At 45.2% G+C, this 23,904-nt stretch overlaps 1 protein-coding gene across 3 annotated transcripts in view; it reads right to left on the reverse strand.

Annotated features, from left to right (window-relative positions):
* Window positions 1–23,904, reverse strand: part of CMTM8 (CKLF like MARVEL transmembrane domain containing 8) — a 104,261-nt gene that overhangs the window by 16,882 nt on the left and 63,475 nt on the right. Inside the window, exon 2 of one of the 3 annotated variants that reach the window (XM_014827176.3) lies at window positions 3,096–3,280. The exons of 1 other annotated variant lie outside the window; for it this stretch is intronic. In XM_014827176.3, coding sequence (XP_014682662.2) covers window positions 3,096–3,280 — 185 coding nt within the window. The remainder of the gene's footprint in view (window positions 1–3,095; window positions 3,281–23,904) is intronic. One more of the 3 variants, XM_014827175.3, reaches the window with a different exon arrangement.

Genomic DNA, 23,904 nt, shown 5'->3' on the forward strand with positions numbered 1-23,904 from the left:
TTTAGCACGTGTCACAGGGTACTGTGATGGTTAATTTTATGTGTTAACCTGACTGGGCCATGGGGCGCACCAATTATTTGGTCAAACGTTATTCTGGGTGTGTCTGTGAGGGTGTTTCTGGATGAGACTAACATTTGAATCAGTGGACTGAGTGCAGCAGATTGCCCTCCCTAGTGGGGGTGGGCCTCATCTAATCAGTTCAAGGCCTGAATACAACAAAGAGCCTGATCCTCTGTGAGGAAGAGGTTAACTCCTCCTGTTTCACTGCCTTGAGCTAGGATGCTGAGGTTTTTATTCCTGCCTTTGGATTTGAACTGAAACATCGGGTCTTCTTGGATCTCAAGTCTGACAGCTTTCAGACTGGAACTTACACCATTAGCTCTCCTGCTTCTCAGGCTTTTGCCCTTAGACTGGAACCATATCATCTGCTTGCCTGGGTTTCCAGCTTGCTAACAGGGTCTTGGGATTTCTCAGCTCCCATAATCATGTGAACCAATTCCTTATAGTAAATCTCTTTATACACACACACACACACACACACACACATCCTATTGCTTCTGCTTCTCTAGAGAACCCTGACTACTACAGGATTTGGTACTAAGACTGGGTTGACTGACTTGGGAACCAGAAGTAGAATGCTGCCATAACAAAATGCCTAAAAATATACACTTGGCTTTGGAATCAGCCAATGAGCAGAGGTTGGAGAACTCTAAGGTGCATGCTAGAAAGATGGATGTTAAAGGGGATTCTGGAGAGGTCTCAGAAATGAGGAACACATTATTGGGAACTGGAGGAAAGGTGATCCTGTTATAAAGTGGCAAAGAGCTGGGCTGAACTGTATTCTAGTGTTTTGTGGAAGGTAGCATTTGCAAGCAATGAAATTGGATATTTAGCACCCGGGATTTATAAGTGTCGAAGGAGCAGCTTGGTTCCTCCTGACTGCTTATAAAAAGAGCAGAGAGAAATTAAAGGAGGAATTGTTAAGCAAAAAAGAACCAGAACTTGAAGGTTGGGAAAATTCTCAGTCTGTACATATTGCAAAAAATCAGCAAGGTTGTTCTGAAGAGAACACGATGGGTGTGGCCGAACAACCATTTGATAAAGAGATCGTGGGTGCAAACCACAGAGCTAATCAAGCATCTCAGCAGAAGCCAGGAGTCGATAAGGGATATCCCAGCAGAAACACTGCCAGTCTGAACTGAACGACGGAGAAGGGGCAAAATGAAGCAGGGCAGTTGAACTTCTTGGATTCTATAGGACAGAACCATAGAGCTTTTTGGCTGTGAATATGCTCTATCTTTCAAGAAAAGAGAAGAATAAATCACCCAAAGGTGATTCAGAGAGATCATCAGGGCTGCCACTCCCACCACAGGCCAAGGAGGCAGGCTGGTTCTTCCTCTTCCTCGTTTCAAAGGGTGGAGCTGCCTCTGGTTCTGTGAGCCAGGATGTCCCAGCCCAGTGCCTCAGGGGCATGGCCACCCTGAGGAGACTGTGGGTGACAATGCCACCCCAGTGGGCCTCCAGAACAGAGTATTGAACCAAAAAGGATTATTCTGGAGCCTAAAGATCTAATGGACTTTGCCTTGTAAGTTTTGGGCTTGCTGGGGACCTGTCGCCCCTTCCTTCTTTTCTATTTCTCCCTTTTGGAAACAGACTGTCTATTCTCTGCTTGTCCCATCACTGTATTTTGGCAGTACATAACTTATCTGGTTTCACAGATTCATAGCTAGAAAGGAATTTTGTCTTGGGATGAATTGTACCTTAAAAGTCTTACCCATTGGGGCCAGCCCTGTGGCCGAGTAGTTAAGTTTGTGCGCTCTGCTTCGGTGGCCCAGGGTTTTGCTGGTTCGGATCCTGGGTGCGGACCTAGAACCACTCATCAAGCTATGCTGAGGCAGTGTCCCACATGCCACAACCAGAAGGACCCACAACTAAAATATACAACTATGTACTGAGGGGCTTTGGAGAGATGAAGGAAAAAGAAAAAAATCTCAAGAAAAAAAGACTTTTGGGCATGTTGAGATGGAATGAATATATTTTGCATGTGAAAATGGCATGATGGGGGGTGTGGTAGAATGTTATGAATTGAATGTTTGTGTTCCCCCAACCCCCAAAATTCGTAAGTTGAAGCCCTAACCCTCCATGTGATTCTATTTGGATATGGGGCCTTTGGAGGTAATTAGGGTTAGCTGAGGTCATGAGGATGGGGCCCTCATGATAGGATTAGCACCCTTGGTTAGAGGAGATGAAGGAGAGCTCACATTCTCTCTTCCTCCTCTCAGCATGTGAGGACATGGCGAGATAGCATGCACCTGCAAGCCAGGAAGACAGCTCTCACCACAAACCAACTAAACTTACACCTTGATCTTAGACTTCCAGCCTCCAGAACTGTGAGAAACAAATTTCTGTTGTTTAAGCCACCCAGTCTATAGTATTTTGTTATGACACCCGAGCAGACTAAGAAAGGTACTGTAAAGGTACTGTAATCCACACATCTTCTAATCCATTTCTCTCTAGACTGTGTGATCCCCTTCGTTTATCCTGCATCCAGCATGGTGCCTGGAGCCAGGACAAGAATCCAATCACCCTTGATGACTCTAGAGTCCAAATGGGAGGACACCTATTCCTACAGCAGTTTTCATTTTTCATTCTAACCCTTTGCATACACCGTGCATCCCAACACCAAAGAGCTCTGACTTGCAAAGGGTTAAGGTCATGGCCCCGGAGTGGGAGTGGGGGTGTTAAAGGAAGGAAGATCTGCAGAAGTGCCCTGACAAACCTGTTTCCAGGTGACATTGTTTACTGGGATTTAATAAAATAAGAGTCTACATAAGAGAACTGAGCTTTTCTTGATTCAGTCTTCTGAGGACTGGTTTGCTATTTTGGCTAAAAAATGTTCATGGACCTTGCAACCTGCCCAAGTTCATACTCAGCTATAAAACACCTGACAGACAATTGGGTAATAGAGAGATTATCTGCCATGTTGGGTTCTCCCTGGCTTTTCCCAGTCTATGTTGGCAGAGAGACAATCCTGAATTGACTAGAGGAGGACTAAATTCCATCCTACCTAGTGGGCAATGGACAAGGACACTCACGGCTTCCTTACCACTGTTGTCCAGGGCACCTGGGGAATCCTGGTGTAGGTCATTGTTATGTAGATGATGAGGAAGAAGACGGTGAGGACCCAGTAAAATACAGCTACAAACATGACCCAGCCAAATGCAGGGACCCGGAAGTACTCAGTTCCAGCGATAAGTGTCCATACCAGCAGTCCCAGAATCTGTAAAATGACAGGAAGTGGGGAAGAAAAGGGAGGTGAAAGCAGAAGATAAAGAAAAAGAAGGATTTGGGGAAGGAGAAAAAAATATTAGAATGTCAATTACAACTTTCACACACACACACACCTACACGTGACTTACAAATACAACAGGGTCTGTAAACTCGCGTGCCCACAGATGCCAGGAAGAGAAAATAAGCGAACATAGCGGGCTGGGCAGAGACCACGGCAAACAAGAAAAACTATGTCTTGTCTTAAGGGGGCAGTCGGTACTCAGCTCTAGCCAACTGTCGTGGGCTGGTTTTGCTAGATCTTCCTTTTTTTTTTTTTCCAGGAGAAAACAGAAACTCAAGTTTGTATATGATAATCTTGATTTTTAAATGTTAGCACTAATAAAAAGGTAGTTTTCTTTTGTTTTGCCAGGGGAAGATTCGCCCTGAGCTAACATCTGTGCCAATCTTCCTCTACTTTATAGGTGGGTCGCTGCCACGGCATGGCTGACAAGTGGTGTAGGTCCACACCTGGGATCTGAACCTGCAAACCTGGACCGCTGAAGCAGAGCACGCTGGACTTAAGCACTGGGCCACGGAATGGCCCCAATAAAGAGTATTAAAACACCATGAGAGGCAAAACAACACACATCCATGGCTGGCATTTGCTCACAGGCTGATGCTTGTCAAGGGAACAAGACTGCAGGTCCACTCGAGGTGGTCCCTGGGACTGATCTGCTCTCAAGGGATGAACCTCTGAGGACTCCTCACCTGCCACTGCTGCCCTCCCCACAGATGGCAAATAATGTGTGGCCTGAGAGAGCTTTCAGAAGGGAGAAGGAGCAAGGGCCCAGCCCAGATACAGGCACTCAGCTGTGCTTTGTTCCAGCAGCAGTCATCCAACTCTTCACCGCTGCTGCTGAGCAAAGCCAAACCCGAGCCAAGTCAACGTCACTCACGACTAAAGGAGGACTTCAGGAAGGGAAAGGAAACGGATGTAAATTACAGGCATCTTTAGTCCTGAAGAAGGAAGGCCAGAGCAAAGTATGCATCTCGCATTCCAGCATCTTCCAGGAACCAGGAAGACTTTATTCCTAAGTCATGAAGAAGTTAGTATCTAAACCACATCCCCAGGTGACAGTATGAGGAGCACAGGGTGGGCTCTGGCTGCCAGGTCTGGCTTGCTGTGTGACTTGGGAGAAATTATTTCATTTCTGTTTTAGCTTTCTTCGCGGTATATGGAACAAAATACTCAAGTAATTTCAATCACTAAGCTAGGAAGATGGCTTTCACTCATTTGTTCAACACTTGAGAGCACCTAAAATATGCCAGGCTTCCTGCTATCAGGCCCCAAGGATAGAGTGGGGCACAAACTGAACAGGTCCAGCTCACACGCAACTTAAAGTCTAGTGGGGGATATAGCTGAATAATTACACTTGCGAAAAATGCTATGAAAGAAAACAAAGGGTGTAACAAGGTCTATAACAGGGAGACGTAGCCTTGTTGCAGGCATGGGAAGTGTCAGGGACGGCCGTGCTGAAGAATAACCTGGAGACCAAGTAAGAGCTCATGAGCGAGGAGGGAAGACAACTTTCTAGGCAGAGAGCACAGCATGGGCAAAGGTCTGGAGGGGGGAAGGGCTTTGCTGCCTTCTAGAACCTGTAAGAAAGTGCAGTAAGTTAGGACACTGGTGCAAGATGTTAGAGAGGCTGGGAAGGCTCGCATTATGTGGGCCCAAGGAGGCCTAAGGATTTTGTACATTATCCTAAGGGTGGTGGGAGGCTTTTGAGCAAGGTAATGATAAGATCACGGTCAGTTTTATAACATGACTCTGGCTGTGTTGGGAGAATGGACATGTGGAGCGGAAAGGGCTGGCGTGAGGAGACCAGTTCTGAGAAGGTGGCCATAGTCCAAGTGGGAGAAGATGATGTATTCAAGACCAACATGGTGGCAGGGAATATTGAGAAGTGAGACTCCAAGACAAATTCCAGAAGCAGATAAGACTTTAATAGATTAGATATGGAGAGAAGTGGGGGAGGATAAAGTGGAATGACCCCCAGGGTCTCTGGAAAGATTTAAGAAGTGGATCAGAGTGTCATTTCCTCAGCTAGAACAATGAAACAGGAATAGTTAGGGGCTGGTTTGAACAACAATTCAGGAGCTCAGTTTTCAACCCACTCAGTCTGAGGTAGCAGGGCCTACGGATAGAAGAAGTGGACACTACAGGGAGAGGAGGTCAGGCCCCTCTTTAAGAAGGAAGACTTCCCGTGAAGATCATTAAGCCCTCAGACAGGTTTCTGAGGGACTTTTTTTTTTTTGAGGTACATGAGCCCAGACCTAATATCTGCCGCCAATCTTTTTTTTTTTTTTTTTGCTGAGGAAGACTGGTCCTGAGCTAACATTCGTGCCCATCTTCCTCCACTTTATATGTGGGACACCTGCCACAGCATGGCTTGACAAGCAGTGCATACGTCCGCACCCAGGATCCAAACTGGCGAAGCCCTAGCCTCCGAAGTGGAATGTGTGAACTTAACTGCTGTGCCACCGGGCCAGCCTGCTGAAGGACATTTTAAACTGCTCACTGAGCAGCTCTCCTCTCTGTCAGTTAGGATGCCTGTGCTGGTGAGCAGGGAACAAACTCTATCGCCGTTTCCCCCTTCAGAGTTAAAAGTTGATGTCCTTTTATCTGCTTGATATTGCATATGAATTCCAAAGAAATGCTTAAGAGAGATGTGTTTTTGTGCTTACATCTGTGGCAACAGAATTTACTGAAAGTGAAGATACACAAAACAGGGATAAAATTCGAGAAAGCACTAAGCCTCACACAAATTGGGTTTTGGGCCCAAACTCATCATAACGGACAGGTAATCTATACACATATATGTGACATGCCATTGGATCAGCAAGACTGGTAACAGACATAATCCGACATGGCACAGTCTGAAACATCATCTTGGGCTTCTTGATTCAAACAGAAAGGGTCAGAACAGCCCTTTTTTGGTGATCCACACAGGAAACACAACCGTGCATGTGCAAATGGGGCTGGGGCGCCTCTCCAGGGGTGAGCAAAGGTTCAAGAGTTTCCAGCACAAGCTGGTGTCCAGCTAAGCAGGCTCAGCTAACAGCTCTCGGCGCTGAGCGTAAAAATGCTTTTCATGATTAACGCCAGGTGGATGGCCCTGTCTAGAGGTGCTTGTCTAATGTGGTAGCCACGGCCACCTTTTACACACAGGCACAACACTGCTAACCGAGCCATCGCTCAAAGAACAGGAACACTTGACCCATGACCTCACCAGCAAACAGTTAAAACGAATGACCCTTAAAAAATGAAGTCAAGAAAAGAACTGTTCCGCCCAAGTGAATTTCCTAGATAACTGAAATATATCCAGAAGCAAACCTTTTTCCTCTCACTTTAACCAAAACTGATGAAAATCACTTTACATAAATGTTATTCATCTCCTGCTGTGTGTGTGTGTAAGACAAACTCTTGATCTTTATTTGCTTAGACTACAAAAATACTGTTTGTTTTTTCACTGATAAGCATTTTTTTAGGCTCATACTTTTTTGGAATGGTAAACCTAAGACTTTAAAAAGATTTTAAAAAGTGATAAATGCAGGTAAAAATAAACACAGAAGCATATAAAGTATATATAAAGCATACAAGGAAAAGACAACCCCCAACTACCAGCTGTAAATTCTCAAGATAAACCAACATAAAAATTTTACGTCTACCTTTCTGAACGTCTTTCCCTTGCATTTATAACTACCACCTGTACATCTTTTTCTTTCTCCCTTAAAAATACGAATCACTGTGTACACAGTGCCTCTAACTTGCTTCCTTCCATGAGCAATACCAGAGAGGCGCTCCCTCCCTGCTACTACACACAGATCTGTGCCAACTGTAACAGTTGCCCAGTTCTCCATAATTCATGTAACCAGTTCCCTATTGAGAGAAATTTAAGTTGTCTCCTTTATGTTCGTACAAAAATGCCGAGGGAAGATTCTTATAATATACACCTCTGCAAACCTGAATTCCAGGGCAGATTCCTAGAAGCGGAATTTCTAGGATATTTCAAGCCTTAGAGCTACTGTCAAATTACTCATCAAAAACTGTGTACTAATTTATCCTCTCACCAGTGTATGCACACTCTTCCTTTCCACTCTCATTAAAACACCATGTTTTAAATGATTAAAAAATCCAGATTAAAAAAAGAGATCTCACGTTTTGCCTTTCACTGTTTATTGAAATACGGCATAGAGAAAACTGTAGAAATCCTAAGCGAATAGCTTGCTGAATTTTCGCAAACTAAATAAACCTGTGTGACCAGCATCCCCATCAAGAAACAGAACATGACCAGTACCTGGTAGCTCCATCCTCACTTCGAGTTACTCCTTCCTTCCTCTCCAAGCATAATAGTTCTCCTGATTTCTATCACCCGAGAGTAGTATTGATTGGTTTTCTCTCTCTCTCTCTCTCTTTTTGAGGAAGATTAACCCTGAGCTCACGTCCGTGCCCATCTTCTTCTACTTTATACGTGGGACGCCTGCCACAGTGTGGCTTGACAAGTGTTGCTAGGTCCGCACCCGGGATCCGAACTGGTGAACCCCAGGCTGCCGAAGCAAAGCGTGCAAACTTAACCGCTGCTCCACCGGGTTGGCCCCTAGTGTTCCCTGGTTTTGAACTTCATATAAGTGGAATCCTCTAGTATGTACTCTTGTGTTTGTTTTCTTTCATTCAACACTGTGAGATCCATCCATGACGTTGAATGTCATCCGTTCACTCTGCTGGCTACACAGCAATGATTCTCAAACAGGAGCAAGCATCAGACCCACCTGAAGGGATTGTTAAACCACAGATGGATGGGTCCCACCCCCAGAGTTTCTGATTCAGCAGGTGTAGGACCGGATCTGAGCATTTGCATTTCTAACAAGGTCCCAGGTGATGCTGATGCTGCTGGACCAGGACCACAGATTAAGAACCACAGATGTATAATATTCTTCTGTTTTGTTTTAGTTTTCATTTTCCTGGTCAGTGGTAAGGATGGTAGAGCATCTTTTCAAATGCTTATTAGCCACTTCTAGTTCTTTCCTTATTTACTGATAAGCCTAAAAAAAATCACTTTCTTACTGATTTGTAGAGATCTTTACATAAGAGGGATGGTAATCAACCACATATGTGGCAATCTTTTCCCCATCCAGCTTTGACTTTCAACTTCATAGAGTCTTCCGTCATATGGAAGTTTTAAATTTTTACATAGTTAATTGGTCACTGTTTTTTTTTTTTTTTTTTGGTGAGGAAGATTGTCACTGAGACAACATCTGTGCCAATCTTCCTCTATTTTGTTTGTGGGACGCCACCACAGCATGGCTTGATGAGCAGTGTGTAGGTCTGCACCCAGAATCTGAACCTGTGAACCCCGGGCCATCGAAGCAGAGCATGCAAACTTAACCACTATGCCACCAGACTAGCCCTAAGCGGTCACTCTTTAAGCCTTCTTTTGTTCCTATCTGCTTAGGAAGGTCTTCCTCAACAGAAGATTATACAAATATTCTCCTATATTTTCTTACAGTTTTATAGGTATGCTTAGATCTTTAACTAGAATTGAGTTCTATATATGGGGTGAGGAAAGGCCACTTTTATTTTTTTTCTAGCAGATCCTCAATTGATTGGTTATCACTTCCTGGCAAACTTCTCACATATTGGGTCAGTTTCTTGAATCTTTATTCTACTCCATTCATCTGTGTTAACTGCTATGCCAGTGCCAACTCCTGTAGCTTCAGCATGTATTTTAGGCTTTTGGGTAAAGATGTCAAATTGAACACATGAATCTAGTTTTGCTCTTTCCTCAAATACTTCTAAAATTATCATGAGAATGGGATGAATAGGAAAGGAGACAAAAGTGACACATTTCTGGAAGCCTGGAACACATATGGATGAGGAAGAAGTGACTTCGCCACCGTGAGAAAGCTGAATTCTAATTAAGCTGGTTGACCGAGAAAGTCAAGAACCAAACCAAGCCTGCTGCAGTCTGAAAAGACTCAGGGACCTCTGGGACCGGGGCTAAGGCAGGGATGGCGAGAATAAGGAGGACTCAGGGGAAGCTGTTAGAAATCAGCTATGTCCTTACCTTCTGCCCTGCTCCAAGCTGCTGGGGGACTGCCCCACCTCGGTCATTAGTCTGAAAGTTTATTCCCTAAAGCAGGATTCCTCAAGCTCCGCCCTACCGACATTTGGGCCAACAATTCTTTGCTGTGGAGGGCTGACCTGTGCAGGACGTTTAGCAGCACCCCTGGCCTCTACCAACTAGATGCCAGCAGCAAACTTCCCCCCTTCCTCTACATGACAATCAAAAATGTGTCCAGAAATTGCTAAGTGTCTCCTGGGAGGCAAACCCAGCCCTGATTGAGAACCACTCTAAAGAAGGTAAAACGAAATAGAGCGTCTCCGGACTGAGTGACACACTTGGAAGTTTGAGCATCTTACTGAAAACGAGAGGCTTAAATGACTGTTCAATGTGAAGGCGTCCCCACCCTTCCGAGCCCTAACGTTTCCCCTCTACTGGGTTCCTAGAATACTGGCAGCCAGGCCTTCACTAGTCCAAGACAAAAGACCTAAAAATACTGACTGTGGGGATTCCCCAACACGCAGCCTGACCGGGTCAATCTACAATGAAGTTCAAAGTTGATAAGCCCCACCTACACGCTCAGAGCATCCGAACAGCTTTGCACCCAAAACACAGGCACACAACCAAGGTTAGCAGATCTATGACGAAAGCCTGTATAACATGGCAGAGAGCTGAGACCAGAAAGCAAACTAGGAGAAAGTAACTTTGAAGAGGGAGAAGAAAACATCCAAAAAAGAAGAAATCATATCCTCAGAGGGAAAAGATATTACAATAATGAAGCAGAAACAGGAGGTTACAAGAAGGACACAAATGGTTCTTCCAAAATCAAGTTAGCTTTTGAAATTAAAAACAGGAGAGAAGAAATTAAAAACTCAATAGAAGTGTTACATGATAAAATTGAGAAAACCATATGGAAAAGAGAGCAAAAAGGTGAAAAAACAGAAGAGAGAAGGTAAGAAAGTTGGAGGACAGGTCCAGGAGGTTGAACATCCGATTAACAAGTTCCAGGAGTAGAGACTGGAGAAAACAGAGGGAAGGAAATCAACCACAAAACAATTCAAGAAATCTCGGAACTTAAGGACATGAATTTCCACATAAAAGGGCTCCCCCAAGTACCCAGCACAATGGGTGAAAACAGACATAAAGCAAAGTACATCACAGAATTTCAGAAGATCAGGTACAAAGAGGAGATTCTTTAAACAACCAAAGAACAATCAGGTCACCTACAAAGGATCAGAAACAAGAATGTCTTTTAACCTTTTCTAAAAGCAAATAGGATGTTAGGAGAAATAGCAAATGCTTTCAAACTGGAAAACGATTCCTAATGTAGAAACCATCCAGCAAAATTATCAATGAAGAGAAGAGGAGAATACATTTTCTCTCGGACATGCAATGTCTAAAAAATTTACCTTCCATGCATTCTTTCTCAGAAATCTACTGAAGGATATGACCTCTCGAAATAGGGCATAAACACTAAAAAAGAAAATATAGGATAAACCAACAGGAGAACTACATAGAAGTGTGAAGGTAATCTCCAGGATGAGGGGAAACCCAAGCACGACAGGTGCCCCAGGCACAGAAGGTAACCAGGCAGAGTGGCTCAAAAGACAGGTGTGGTAAAGGCTGTCATCACTGTGCCTGATGCCATTGTACTTTCTGTTTAACCTGTTGAAGCGATCAGGAAACTTGCTCTATCAAAATGAGGGAAGAAACCAAGAAAGAAGAAGATGAGGAATGAAGGAAACAAGAAATTCAACCCAATAAAAACGTAAAGAAAATTGCAAAGTGAATGGAGGTCCCCAGCAGAAACACATCCAAGATAAAAACGAGAACTCTGATTATATGATGTGATTGCCTCGTGGGAAACTTTACTAAGCGGCTAGTGGAAAAGTGTGAGACAAATGAGCTCCAAAGAAAAGTGAGCAAAGAAAAAAATTATACATGTTATCAACTTCAGTAAAAAAAAGAAACCATAACAGTTGTTTGTAATTAACTGTTCACAACACAACTCAAAATAATATTTATAGAGAGATTATTAATAATAAACACTGAATACTGATGAATTATAACAAGGAGGAGGTGCTATGGACTGAACTGTGTTCCCACAAAATTCCTATGTTGGAGCCCTAACCCTCAATGTGATGGTATTTGGAGAGGGGCCCCTTAAAGGTAATGAGGTTTAGATAAGGTCATGAGGATGGGGTCTTCATGATGCGATCAGTACCCTTATAAGAAAAGATACCAGGAAGTTCCCTCGTTCTCTCTCCCTCACAGGCACTGAGGAAAGTCACATGAGGACACAGTGAGAAGGAAGCAGTCTGCAACCCAAGGAGAAAGGTCTCACCAGACACCAACCCTGTGGGCACCCTGATCTTGGATTTCTAGTCTCCAGAACTGTGAGAAATAAATTCCTGTTACATCATCCAGTCAACGGTATTTTGTTATGGTTGCCCAAGCTAAGATGGATGGTAACAGGAAATTACCAGTTAACATGTAAAATTGAATCAGAAGATGGCAGCACCCATATTATCTATAACTCTGGACATGAGTAAAGCCTGAGGTGTCTCAAGTGGCTGTCTTTGGGGAGGGAGACACTGCAGTAAGAAGGTCTGGGGGTGAGAACTGATGTCTGTTATAGCCTTTTAATTCTGTTGGTATTTGGCCACCCCTGCTGATCTCAGCTGATTCCCTAGAATTTTCTGGCTATCTGCAGTAATAGTAGTTTTGAGGCTTTCCAACGTTTACACCACTTGTTTCCTTTTCTTGTATTATGCATTAACTAGAGTCTCCAGAACCACGTCCCAGAACATAAGCGACAGTGGCCATCCTTAGTTTATTCTACTTTATTGTTCATTTTGATGTTTTACATTTGTATGATGTCTGTTGTTGATAATTGATGGATACCCTTTATCAAGCTAAAGATTTCTATTTTCTAGTGAATTAAGAGATTTCTTCTCCAACCGCCCCCTTAAACAATAGGGCAATGAGCTCGGCTGAATGCATTTTCTCTATCTCCCCTTTAAAACGAAATACAGTGTTTCTAATATAGCTAAACCTTTTGATGCCCCAGTGTCATTGCCAAAGTCAAGTATTTCAAATACTGCCTTGTGCTGTAGAATGAGACTGCTTGCCCTACTCTGAATGGTACCAACTATCTGTGTTTTTCTATGAAGAAATTTTTTTAATTGAAAATCCTCAAAGGTCACCTCTGGAGGCTCTGATTCCAGCAGCCGTCCTTGTCCTCTGCGTGTACATGCCCACACATGTCATCTTTATTCTAGTATCCTACAGATAAAACAGATGCTTTCGATTTTTAAAATCATACCAAAAGACACACACAGTTTGTCCGTGAGGACTCTCCTGTGAAGTCAAGTCTATGAAGCCTTTGGCTTTGTGATGCTATTCTGCTGCTCAGAGGGATTACCTGATGGCAGTGTTAAAGGGTCTCATTTATTCAAATATCTACTGAGCATCTATTATGAGCCAGGGGTTTTTCTAGGCACTATTGATGGGGCAGGAAATGCTTCATTGCTAGAGCACACAGGTTGGCTGATTTATCTCTGACTTTAGCCATTACTGCATCTGTACTTGTGCCTTGAAAACAGACAGGTGACTTCAGACGATTAACTAGGCTACCCTAGGAGCAATGTACCAGCTGTTGCCAGCTGGCTGTGCCCAGGGGAGCTGCGCTGTTCCAGGCGTGAGCTCAGCACACCTCTGAAACTCCTCCCTGGACTTTAAATCATTTACTGTGTTAATTCCTTGCAATGAAGTGGCCTTGGAAATCAGGTATGGTAAATTTACTCCTGTGTGCCCTGCAGTGAGAGAACCAAACAATGTTACCACACCTGGCTGCTGTTCTCCTGACATGTTTAGCACAGCACACATGTGGCAACATTCATTCATTCAAAGACCTCACTGAGTTCTCCCTGGCGGTACCATGATGGCAGGGAAAACAGACATGGTCTCTGCCCCCAGAGAAGGTTCATCAGTAGACATTTAACTATAAACTGGGATAAGTCCTATGAAAGGAAACAAAGCTGACATGAGAACGTAAAGCATAAGGACCCAACCAAGTCTGGATGGTCAGAGGAAGCTCGAGATTTAAATAGATGAATGGGAGTTAGCCAGGCAAAATCTCCAAGGTAGAGGGAAGGCCGAGACTCTGAGACAGACATCCCATCTGGTGACATGAGTCTCCCATAGGTTTGCCACCCAACACATGAAGGTCAGATGGACGTCCAGTTCCTGAGGAAGTGGACCCAGGGCCCAGCATCGGACATCAGTCTCCAGATGGCATCTTTTCTCAAAGTCAAGATTCATTCCATAGTGGTTTGAGAGCCAAAGAATGTTAGTGCCGGAAGAGAGGTTCGGGAGATATTCAGAAGCAACGAGCTGAGAATCACAGAGCTAGTTCGTGGTTAAAGCAGAACCAGTCTTCAGCGCTGACTCCTAGTCTGGTACTATTTTAATTTATACTGTAGGGTCCTGATTTCTTTATTCCCCATTCCTTCCTTCCTTCTTCCCCACTCTCTGGCCAGAGTGACGCTACCACTCGTGGTAATGGCCCACTGAGAGGCAGAGTTTGTTTAGTGGGGAAAATCATGTAATACAGAGTCAGCCTGCCTCAGTTCCACTCCCTGCTCTTGGGCAAGGTACTAACCTGAGCCTCAGTTTCCTCATCTACAAAACGGGGATGCGGAAACTTTCCTCACGGGGTTTCGGGAGAACAAGATGAGTTAAGCAACATATGCAAAACAGTGCTTGGTACAAGCCAGGTGCTAGTTACCACTATTATGCTCACATTATTAGCAGGGTTTACAAGGACTCTTAGGAGTGTCTCCTCTCTTCCTTTCTCAGGTAAAAAGCTTCCTTTTCTTTGTAATTCAAGATTTTCACATTGTAGGGAGCCAAGGACTCTTACCTATTTCCAGCTCCCTAGACGTATGGACTGAACTCGAGGGCTCTCCTATGAGCAGTAAGACTGACAAGAGGTCAGGGTAAGTGAACCGGGGGTGTCTGAACCTTAGCCTCAGCCTCCCTGCCCAGTATCGACCCCCTCAATGTCCCAGTTACCATACCCTCTGTTCCTATTTGGTTAAATGGTATAATGCTAAGGCCATATGGCCTGGTAGAAAGACTGAGGCTTTGACTTCTTACCAGCTGTGTGATTGGGCAAATTAATTTTTTAAGCAATATTTATTGAGCACTTACTATGTATCCAGGCCCCAGGTAACAGTAATCGCATAATCTCTACTACCGAATAAGGAAGTGCTTCATGTGCCTTACCTCATTTAACCCACATACTGCCCTCTGAAATAACTTTTATCCTGATTTTTTTTTTTTTTGTGAGGAAGATTGGCCCTGAGCTAACATCTGTGCCAATCTTCCTCTATTTTATGTGGGATGCCACCACAGCGTGGCTTGATGATCAGTGCTAGGTCCATACCCTGGATCCAAACTTGGGAACCCCGGGCCACTGAAGCAGAGAGCACAAACTTAACCACTACACCACCAGACCAGCCCCTATCTTGACCATTTTGCAGACAGGGAAACTGAGGCACAGTGTATTAAATAACTTAGTCCAGGCTTTGAACTATTATGCTACACACTATCATATCATGCCCCAAATCATTTAACTTTTCTGTGCCTCAGTTTCTCCGGGACAGGGATAAACGTATTTTCTAAAATCCGCATGATGAGACAATATGCTCTATAAACATAGTTTCCATTGTGACTAATAACGGCAGACCACAGACCTGCCCCGGAAGAGCGTCCATGTGCAACGCTGAAGAGGCTGGTGCTGGAGACAGGGAAGCTGGCTCCGGCTCTGTTTTCTTGCTGTGTCAGGGATGTAGCATTACCTAGCACGCCACCAGCCAGCCCCTCCCAGGTGCAAGTTTCTGGGCAGATGTAGGCTTTGCTGAAATGAGCAGATGCCTCGATGCAAACCCATCCCCAGTTCTGCAAAATAAGAGTCCCGGCAGCTGCCCACTGATGCTGGGCCACCAGGGAGTGCCATCTTCAGGGTGGCCTGGGGCTGATCATTACAACGCTTTTTTATCTATTGGTCTCTCCCATGACACCTTGGCTCATTTTAAATAGAGATAAATAGAAAGAAAGCAGGGATGGCAGCTAATCTGATTTGCTCTGATGGTTTCAAGTCCAATTCAGGGAGCGTGCCGCTATTAACATAATGAATTCCAAAAAATCTCGGAAGAAAGTAGATACGTTACAGAGGTTGACATCAGAGCCATCTCAGGTCAGTAAACACACTCTGAGCACCCACCACATGCCAGACATAGCGCTGGGTGCTCAGGGTCCAAAGGTGAGCAAGGCACAGAGACCCTGCCCCCGAGGAATTTACCATCTATTGTGAGAGATAAACACAATTCAGTTCGTTCTTCTTTACCAAAGAGTTAACAGGTCTGGCCCGTGGCCACTTGCAGCCCACTGCTTGTTATATACAGCCCATGAACACAGCCACGCTCATTCACTGACGTATTATCTATGGCTGTTTTCACGCTACAATGGCAGAGCATATGGCCTTTGGCTGCAAAGCCTAAAATATTTACTGTCTGGCTTTTTACAGAAAGCATTTAGCCAATCCTGCTGACCATCATACACACTCTCTGCACAGGAAATACACACTCATGCACAGATACACATGTACTTATACTGTTGTTTCCTGCATTGTTTCAAATAAACCAGGATATTAATACAGGAAGCCAGAGAAAATGACAGGGAAAAAGCAGGTACCCTTTCCCCGCACCATCAAGGAACCACATCCTCCTCAAGCCGACTGCTCCCCACATCTGCTGAGTATTTTCTTTATAGAGTCAAGGGAGGTCTCCACGCCCCTTCCAGATTAGCAGCTATTCTGTTCAGCGAGCACGGCGACCTTCCTCATTTAGCCACTAGAGGGTGACCAAGCACTGCTTATGAAAGATTGAGGCGCTATGGTACCTGTTCAAAGGAGAGAGATCAGAGCTTCCCATCTGTCGGGATGAGTTCCTACACTTAAAGCACATTCCCCAGAGGCGGCAGGATGTGGAAGAATAACACTGGTCTGGTACTCACCCATTAGAACCAGATGTTGCCTGGAAACAGATCTGACAAGAAATGCAGTCAGCCAACTCAGATAAGGATTAATTAATACAAAGGCTTGGAAGGGCAAATGTAATCCACAAGTTCACGGCCTTCTCGGTGTGCCCCTGGAAAGTTTTTACTGAAGTGTGTTTAACCTTCTATAGGAGGGACTGTGGGGAATATCAACCGGCACAGCCAAGGGGCCTCGGGCCCTGCCGCTTTCTCCAACAAGGAACTTTGCCTCCTTGGGCCTCCTTTTCCCAGTCTGGGAAGTGGGGGGAACGGGGTGAGAAAAGCAGTTCTCAGCTGGGCGCGGGGGGCCAGCACTGGGAGGAGAATATCTGAATCACTTGGGGGAGTCCAAACCCACTTGGTCTTCTTCCCCCTTCCACACACGCCTTGAGGGTGGGCATCTCCCTCCGGGTCTCCTTGACCCCTCCTTGAGTACCACCACAGGAGCCTTGGGTGCTCCACAGCAGAACAAAGCTGGAGGCCTAGGTGTCGCTGGCAATTTGTGACTTAACCTTGCTCTTGCATAGGACTTCCATCTGACATTCTATGGGCAACTAAAGACCTTACTGAGGGAATGCCATAGGACCCCAACATTCCCAGCAGGCCATGGAGTGGAAATCTGCATACTGGGCTGGTTGTAAAATCTATCTACAAATTCTTTGACACGCCTCTTGAATGCAGGCTCCTCCTGAATGTAGTGACTTGCTTCTGATGAACAGAGTGTGGCAGAAATGATGCCATGTGACTTGGGAGGCTACGTCATAAAAAGGATACAGCTTTCCCCTTACTATGTTGATCTCAGACCATGTGATCTCGGGTCACGCTGTGAAGACACTCAAGCCGTCTTACAGGGAGGCCCGCATGGAGAGGAACTGAGGCCTCCCACCAACAGCCAGCACCAACTTGCCAGGCAGGTGAGTGAGTCATCTTGGAAGTGGATCGTCCAGGCCCAGTTGACTGGCCTCAACTGACTGAAGTCCCAGATGACATCTGACTGAACCTCAGGAAGCACTTGAGCCAGAAGTGCCGAGCCCAGCTGATCTTGAGTTCCTGACACACAGAAACTGTGAGTGATAAGAGATGTTTACTGCTGTTTGAAGATTTTAAGCTTGGGGGTAATTTGTTACACAGTAAAGGACAACTAATACACCAAGTTCTGTCCAATTTGGGCTCATCCATAGGAGGCAGTGTGGTAGGTAGAAGGACTGAAGACCTAGGTTTGTCATTAACTTGCTGTGTGACCACAGGTAAGTTATTTCCCCCATGAACTTGTCTGGACCTCCGTAAGATGGGTACAGCACCACGTAGGTTGCTGCAGGGTCTGAAGAAATTTTGTGGTCTGCAAAGATCCAGGTAAACAGCAGCAATTACTAGTCTCAAATTTTTTTTTCTCCCAGGAAACACGATTCAATGCTTAGCATAGCTGCATCATAGCAATAAGGGTCCTGGAGTAGTTAGCCAGTGAACGAAAGAGGGGTCTGTGCCCGCAATTAGAACCACCAGGCTCAGGGTGCTGAGGAACTGCTGGAGCGGGCGTTGGCACACTTCTTCCATACAGGGACAAACCATAAATATTTTCAGCTTTGTGGCCCATATGGCCTCTGTCACAACTACTCATTCTGCCACTGTAGCGTGAAAGCGGCCACAGACAGTATGCACACGGAGGGGAGTAACTGTGTTCCACTAAAACTGTATTTACAAAAACAGGCAGCAGGCTGGATTGGGCCGGTGGGCTATCATCTGCCAACCTCTGCCCTCGAGCCTTGCTTCTCCAAGCGTGTGGTCCCCAGAGGAGCAGGATCCGCACTCTCCGGGAGCTTGCTAGAAAGGCAGGCTCTCAGGTCCACCCAGGTCTGCTGAATCAGCCTCCCTGAAAAAGGGGGTCTGCAAGACATTTTCACAAGCCTCCCAGCAGCTCAAGTTTGAGAAGCCCCACCTTCCTTCCCTCCTTTCCGCCAGGCACCAGGGACTCAAGAGGGATCTTGGATGATCATGACCTGATCAAAGATCTTCTCAGGCCTCACAAAGAACACACATCATCTCAATACTCTTCATGAATCAGTGCAAAGCATTTGCTTCATGGTCCCGGGTCACCAGTAAGCAAAGTAGCAGGCAGTCCTGGCCAAATAGCTTAGAGTCTTCAAGAAAGTATAACAAACTGCATGGTAACAACACTCCTAGAGTGAGGAGATAGGATTCAGTGATACCCCAAGGCCACCTATGTCCCTGCAGCCTGGATGGAGCCCTCAGTGGTCAGATGCCAACCTGGCTCCCAGCCCTACTTGCTTCTTTCTGCAAAATTTTTTTGAATGCTGGTTTCCTTCCGATTTGGTGAAGCATGGGGTGATAAAAGGCAAAGAGGGGAAGGGAAAAGGATACCTTTTAAGGAAAGAAGGGAGATTAAAGGTTTCTAGGAAAGAAGCAATAGGAAGGAGGATAAGAAAGGACGGGGGCGGGGGGGGGGGGGAGGCGAGAGTCACTATGTAACAGCGTCTTCCACTTCCACATGGGAGAGACACTTGATCCCATAATGACAGTAACTGTCCTGCCTCTAACCACCACCACTAGTGTGTATCTAAGGCATTACCTTACATCACTGTCATCTCATTTAGCCACAGGACAGCCGTATAATGTAGATCTCATAATCCTCATTTTAGACAGGTGAACTGAAGCTGAAAGCAGTGAAAGGCCACGTCCAAAACCATATTCTACAAAGCTGGTAGAGCCACGGCTCAAAGCCAGGTCTGAGGACTCCTTTCTGCTACAGAACCTCCCAGCACTGCCCACAGGTCCACAGCTCCGTTTAAGGTCATGGAAAACTCTTACATGTACAAGCCTTGATTTGTGTCAACTCCACTTTATCACAGGTCCCCCGCGGTGACTGCTCACAGGGCGAACCTGCTTCTACCCGGACCAGCTCCACCCGTCCTCTCTCCTTAGGCACCAGGGAGGGAAGCGATCAGAGCAAAAGGTTCGACACTGTGGTAAACAGCGTACTATCAAAAGTCACTCAGCCACTCTTTAATGTCAATCTCAAAAGAACTGAAATAAAAATCAAACAAGCAGGATTATGAAATGCTTCCCTTTGCCAAAGATACCGAGTGTGCGCCCACAGCTGCTGGGTATGAAAAGCCAAGCCCCGACCCGGAGAACCACTGCACTCTAGGCGGCGGGCTCTCCAGCCACCTGTCTGTGCTGCTGTTTTCTGGAGTCTGTCCCTCCCCAGGTCCACTCCCCGACTGGATGGTTAACTGCCTCCAGGTGCAAGAATAAGCCAGTGCTTCAACTCAGAGCGAGAGCTCTGATCCCACAGCCTGCAGGTCTCCTTGCTTCCACAGAGCTGAAAGGGCCCTGCAAACATGCTTGCTTCTCAGACAAGCATACTCCTTTGTTGCGTCCATTCTTAATGCTTAATTCTGTGGTTCCTGGCTTATCAGATCTTTTTGTTTCAAACAGATGGAAATTTGGGAGGGGCGCATAAGTCATAATGGTCAATCCAGGAAACACCTGGGAACAGGCAACCTTCAACACATCTGTTCTGCCCAATTAACCTTTGCCCCAATGGCACCAGCTGGACCAGGCTCAGAGGGATCTGGTGGCCACAGTCAGTGAGGGCACAGCTGTAGATGTGGAGAAAGGTAACTATCTGGACTCTAGACACAAGTTTAGGAATGTCAAGCCCTGGACTAAGGTGAGTCTGACCTCCACATTTTCCTGTGGCCTTTTCCCCGGGCAAGCTGGTCTGCTTCTGATGGGAGATGGACATCTCACCAAAGAGTCCCACCACTTGCCAGCTGGTGCACCTGACCCCAAAATACCAGAACAGTCCTTCTTTGTCTACCCCTGTCAGGAGATAAGCACAAACACACTCAAGGCAAGAAGCAGCATCTACAGGAATGTATCCCACAGTCCCAGCTCTCTCAGAAAGGAGTGGCGCAGAGGGCACAGCCCAGCACCAGCCGGACAGACCCATGGGTGTCCCTGGAGGCCATGTCAGGCCCTTCTCTCCGTCTCAGACAGAAAAGCCCTGGCAGGATGGAGTCGACGTCTGGCTAGGCCTCCACCTTCCCGACATGTGTGTTCTTACTCAATGAGCAGGCAGGCACTCAAGGAGAGGCGCAGCCCCCAGTGTGCCAGCAACTTCTCCTTTCCCCTCCTCACTCCCTAAGACGGTCCAAGGGATGGGGCTCTGGGAACCCTGGACTTCACCTTCCAGAAGGCAGAGGTTGGCCTAGGACTGGGCTCCTCCAACTGAGGTGGGGGGAGGACCTAGTATCCATCCGCTGGGGCAGGTATGGCGGGGGTGGGCACCGCACGGTAGCAAACACGTCTTCCTGCTGCTTCCACTTTACACAAATTTTCTTTTCTTTTTTTTTAAATCAGAGGGAGGGAGGGGAGGTGAACTTTGAGTGGAAAGGAATTTTAAATCTGATTTTTACATTAAAGCAAATTCATATGCTGTATACAAATGTGGATGTATTTTTAAAACATGAGCCGGTTTCAGAAAATTTGAATTGTGCTGAGTAAGAGACCTCTGGAACATGCTCCTTTGCCCTCATTTTTTTTTTTTTTAAATTAACAGACTATTTTTAGAGCAGTTTTAGGTTTACAGACAAATTGATTGGAAGGCACAGAGGGTTCCCACATATCCCCTTCCTCAGTTTCCCTATTATTTATACCTTGTATTAGTGTGGTACATTTGTTACAATTGATAAACCAATACTGATGCATTATTATCAACTGAAGTCCACAGTTTACATCAGGGTTCACTTGGTGTTGTATATTCTGTAGGTTTTGACAGCTGTCTAATGACATACGTCCATTGTTAAAGTATCACACAGAATAGTTTCACCACTCCAAACAGCTTCTGCGCTTCACCCATTCATCCACCAGCCCCTCACCCCCTGGATCCCTGGTAACCACTGATCTTTTTACTGTCTCCATAATTTGGTCTTTTCCTTATGGTTATTTTGGTGGAAAAGTGAAGATAGAATAACACACTGCAGTTAGAAGCAGTGGGCTGGATATACACCTAGCGACATGGTTAGGTCTTCAAAACTGCTAAATGAGAAAGGAAAAAAATAAGATGCAGCCCAGCGCTTCCCAAACATCAACGTGCACAACTCATCTGGGGATCTTGCTAAAATGCAGGTTCTCATCCAGCAGGTCTGGGGTGGGCCTGAGAGTCTGCATTCCTAACAAGCTCCCTGGTGTTGCTGCTGGTCCACAGACCATATTGAGCAGCAAGGAGCTAGACTAGGGATCAACCAATTACAACACCTACCCAAATCTGGCCATAGCCTTTTTTGGTGTGGCCCAGAAGCTACAAATGGTTTTATATTTCTAAAAAGTTGAAAAATCAAAGGAACATTTTCCTGTAAAAATTATCTGACGTTCAAATTTCAGTGTCCATAAATAAAATTTTATTAGAACACAACCACACTCGTTCTCCATTTCCCCCTCCCCCCAGCCTCCTGCAACCACTATTCTACTTTCTATTTATAGGAGTTTGACTACTTAAGCTACTTCATGTAAGTGGAATCAAGCAGTATTTGTCTTTTTTGTGACTGGCTTGTTTCACTCAGTATAATGCCCTCCAGGTTCATCCATGTTGTAGCATATGCTAGGATTTCCTTCTTTTTAAAGGCTGCATAATATTCCATTGTATGTATACATCACATTTTATTTATCCATTTATCTGTCAACGGACATTTAAGTTGCTGCTACCTCTTGGCTAATGTGAATAATCCTGCAGTGAACACTGGAGTGCAAATATCTTGTCAAGATCCTGGTTTTCAATTCTTTGGGATAAATACCCACAAGTGGGGTTGCTGGATCATATGGTAATTCTATTTTTAATTTTTCTTTTTTTTAAGATTGGACCTGAGCTAACATCTGTTGTCAATCTTTTCTCCTTCTTCTTCTTCTCCTCCCTAAAGCCCCCCGGAACATAGTTGTATATTCTAGTTGTAGCTCCTTCTGGTTGTGCTATGTGGGACACCACCTCAGCATGGCCCGATGAGTGGTACCACATCCATGCCCAGAATCCGAACTAGCAAAATCCTGGGCCACCGTTTCAGAGTGAGTGAACTTAATCACTCGGTCATGGGGCCGGCCCCTCTATTGTTAATTTTTTGAGGAACCTCTATATTGTTTTCTATAGCAGCTGCACCATTCTACAATCCCACCAACAGTGTACAAAGGTTCCAATTTCTCCACATTCTTGTCAATACTTGTTATTTTCTATTTTTTTGATAGTGGCCATCCGAACAGGTGTGAGGTGCTATCTCATTGTGGTTTTGATTTGCATTTCCCTGATGATTAGTAACGTTGAGCATGTTTTCAGATGCTTGTCAGCAATTTGTATATCTTCTTTGGAGAAATGTCTATTCAAATCCTTTGCCCACTTTTAATTGGATTTTTTTGTTGTTGAGTTTCAGTTCTTCACATATTCTGAATGTTAACCCCATCAGATATATGATTTACAATTACTTTCTCCCATTCCGTAAGTTGCCTTTCTACCCTGTTGATTGTTTCCTTTGCTGTGCAGAAGTTTTCAAGTTTGATGTAATCCTATTTGTCTATTTTGGCTTTTGTTGTCTGTGCTTTGGGTGTCATAGCCAAGAAATCATGGCCGAATCCTATGCCATGAAGCTTTTCCCCTATGCTTTCTTCTAAGAGTTTTTTTATAGTTCAGGTGTTACGTTGAGGCCTTTAAACCATTTTGAGTTAGTTACTGTATATGGTATAAGGTAAGGGTTCAACTTCATTCTTTTGCGTGTGTATATCCAATTTCCCACAACCATTTGTTGAAAAGACTATCCTTCCCCATTGTGTAGCCTTGGAACCTTTATTGAAGATCATTTGACCATACACGTGAGGGTTTATTTCTGGACTCTATTCTGTTCCATTGATCTACAGGTCTGTTGCTGGGAAAGCTGGTCTCCTGAATGCAGTCTTCTGACCCCTATTTGGCCATACAAGAACGGGCCATGGGCCTGAAACCCTTCAACAGCAAGAGACAAAGAGCCCACACAGACTGCGTTGGGCTCACCACCTTGTGTAGGAATATCTTTCCCTGTTTCAGGCACAATGAGCGTTCATTTGTTCTGCTTAAGCAAGTACACCAATGGCTCTCAGGCACACTCCGAGCTTTCAGTATTTCAGACTCCACAGGGGAGGGGTCAGGGTCATTCTGCTGTGACACAAGAAGGGTGCTCTTAGGCCAATTGCCCTGCATTGACTGCCAGAGGGACCTGCTAGCCATGAGGGATGGATACACACTACTGAAGCTGACCTTGCTCTGTCTCTTCTCTATGTCAGCAAAGTGTTGTTCCATTCAGTACTTGACTATGTTGATTTTTTGGTGACTTCGATACCAAGTGCAACAGGCAGAAGTGTTTGTTGTCCT

Source organism: Equus asinus, chromosome 21 (genome assembly GCF_041296235.1).
Source record: "Equus asinus isolate D_3611 breed Donkey chromosome 21, EquAss-T2T_v2, whole genome shotgun sequence".
In the NCBI taxonomy this organism is placed as follows: Eukaryota; Metazoa; Chordata; class Mammalia; order Perissodactyla; family Equidae; genus Equus; species Equus asinus.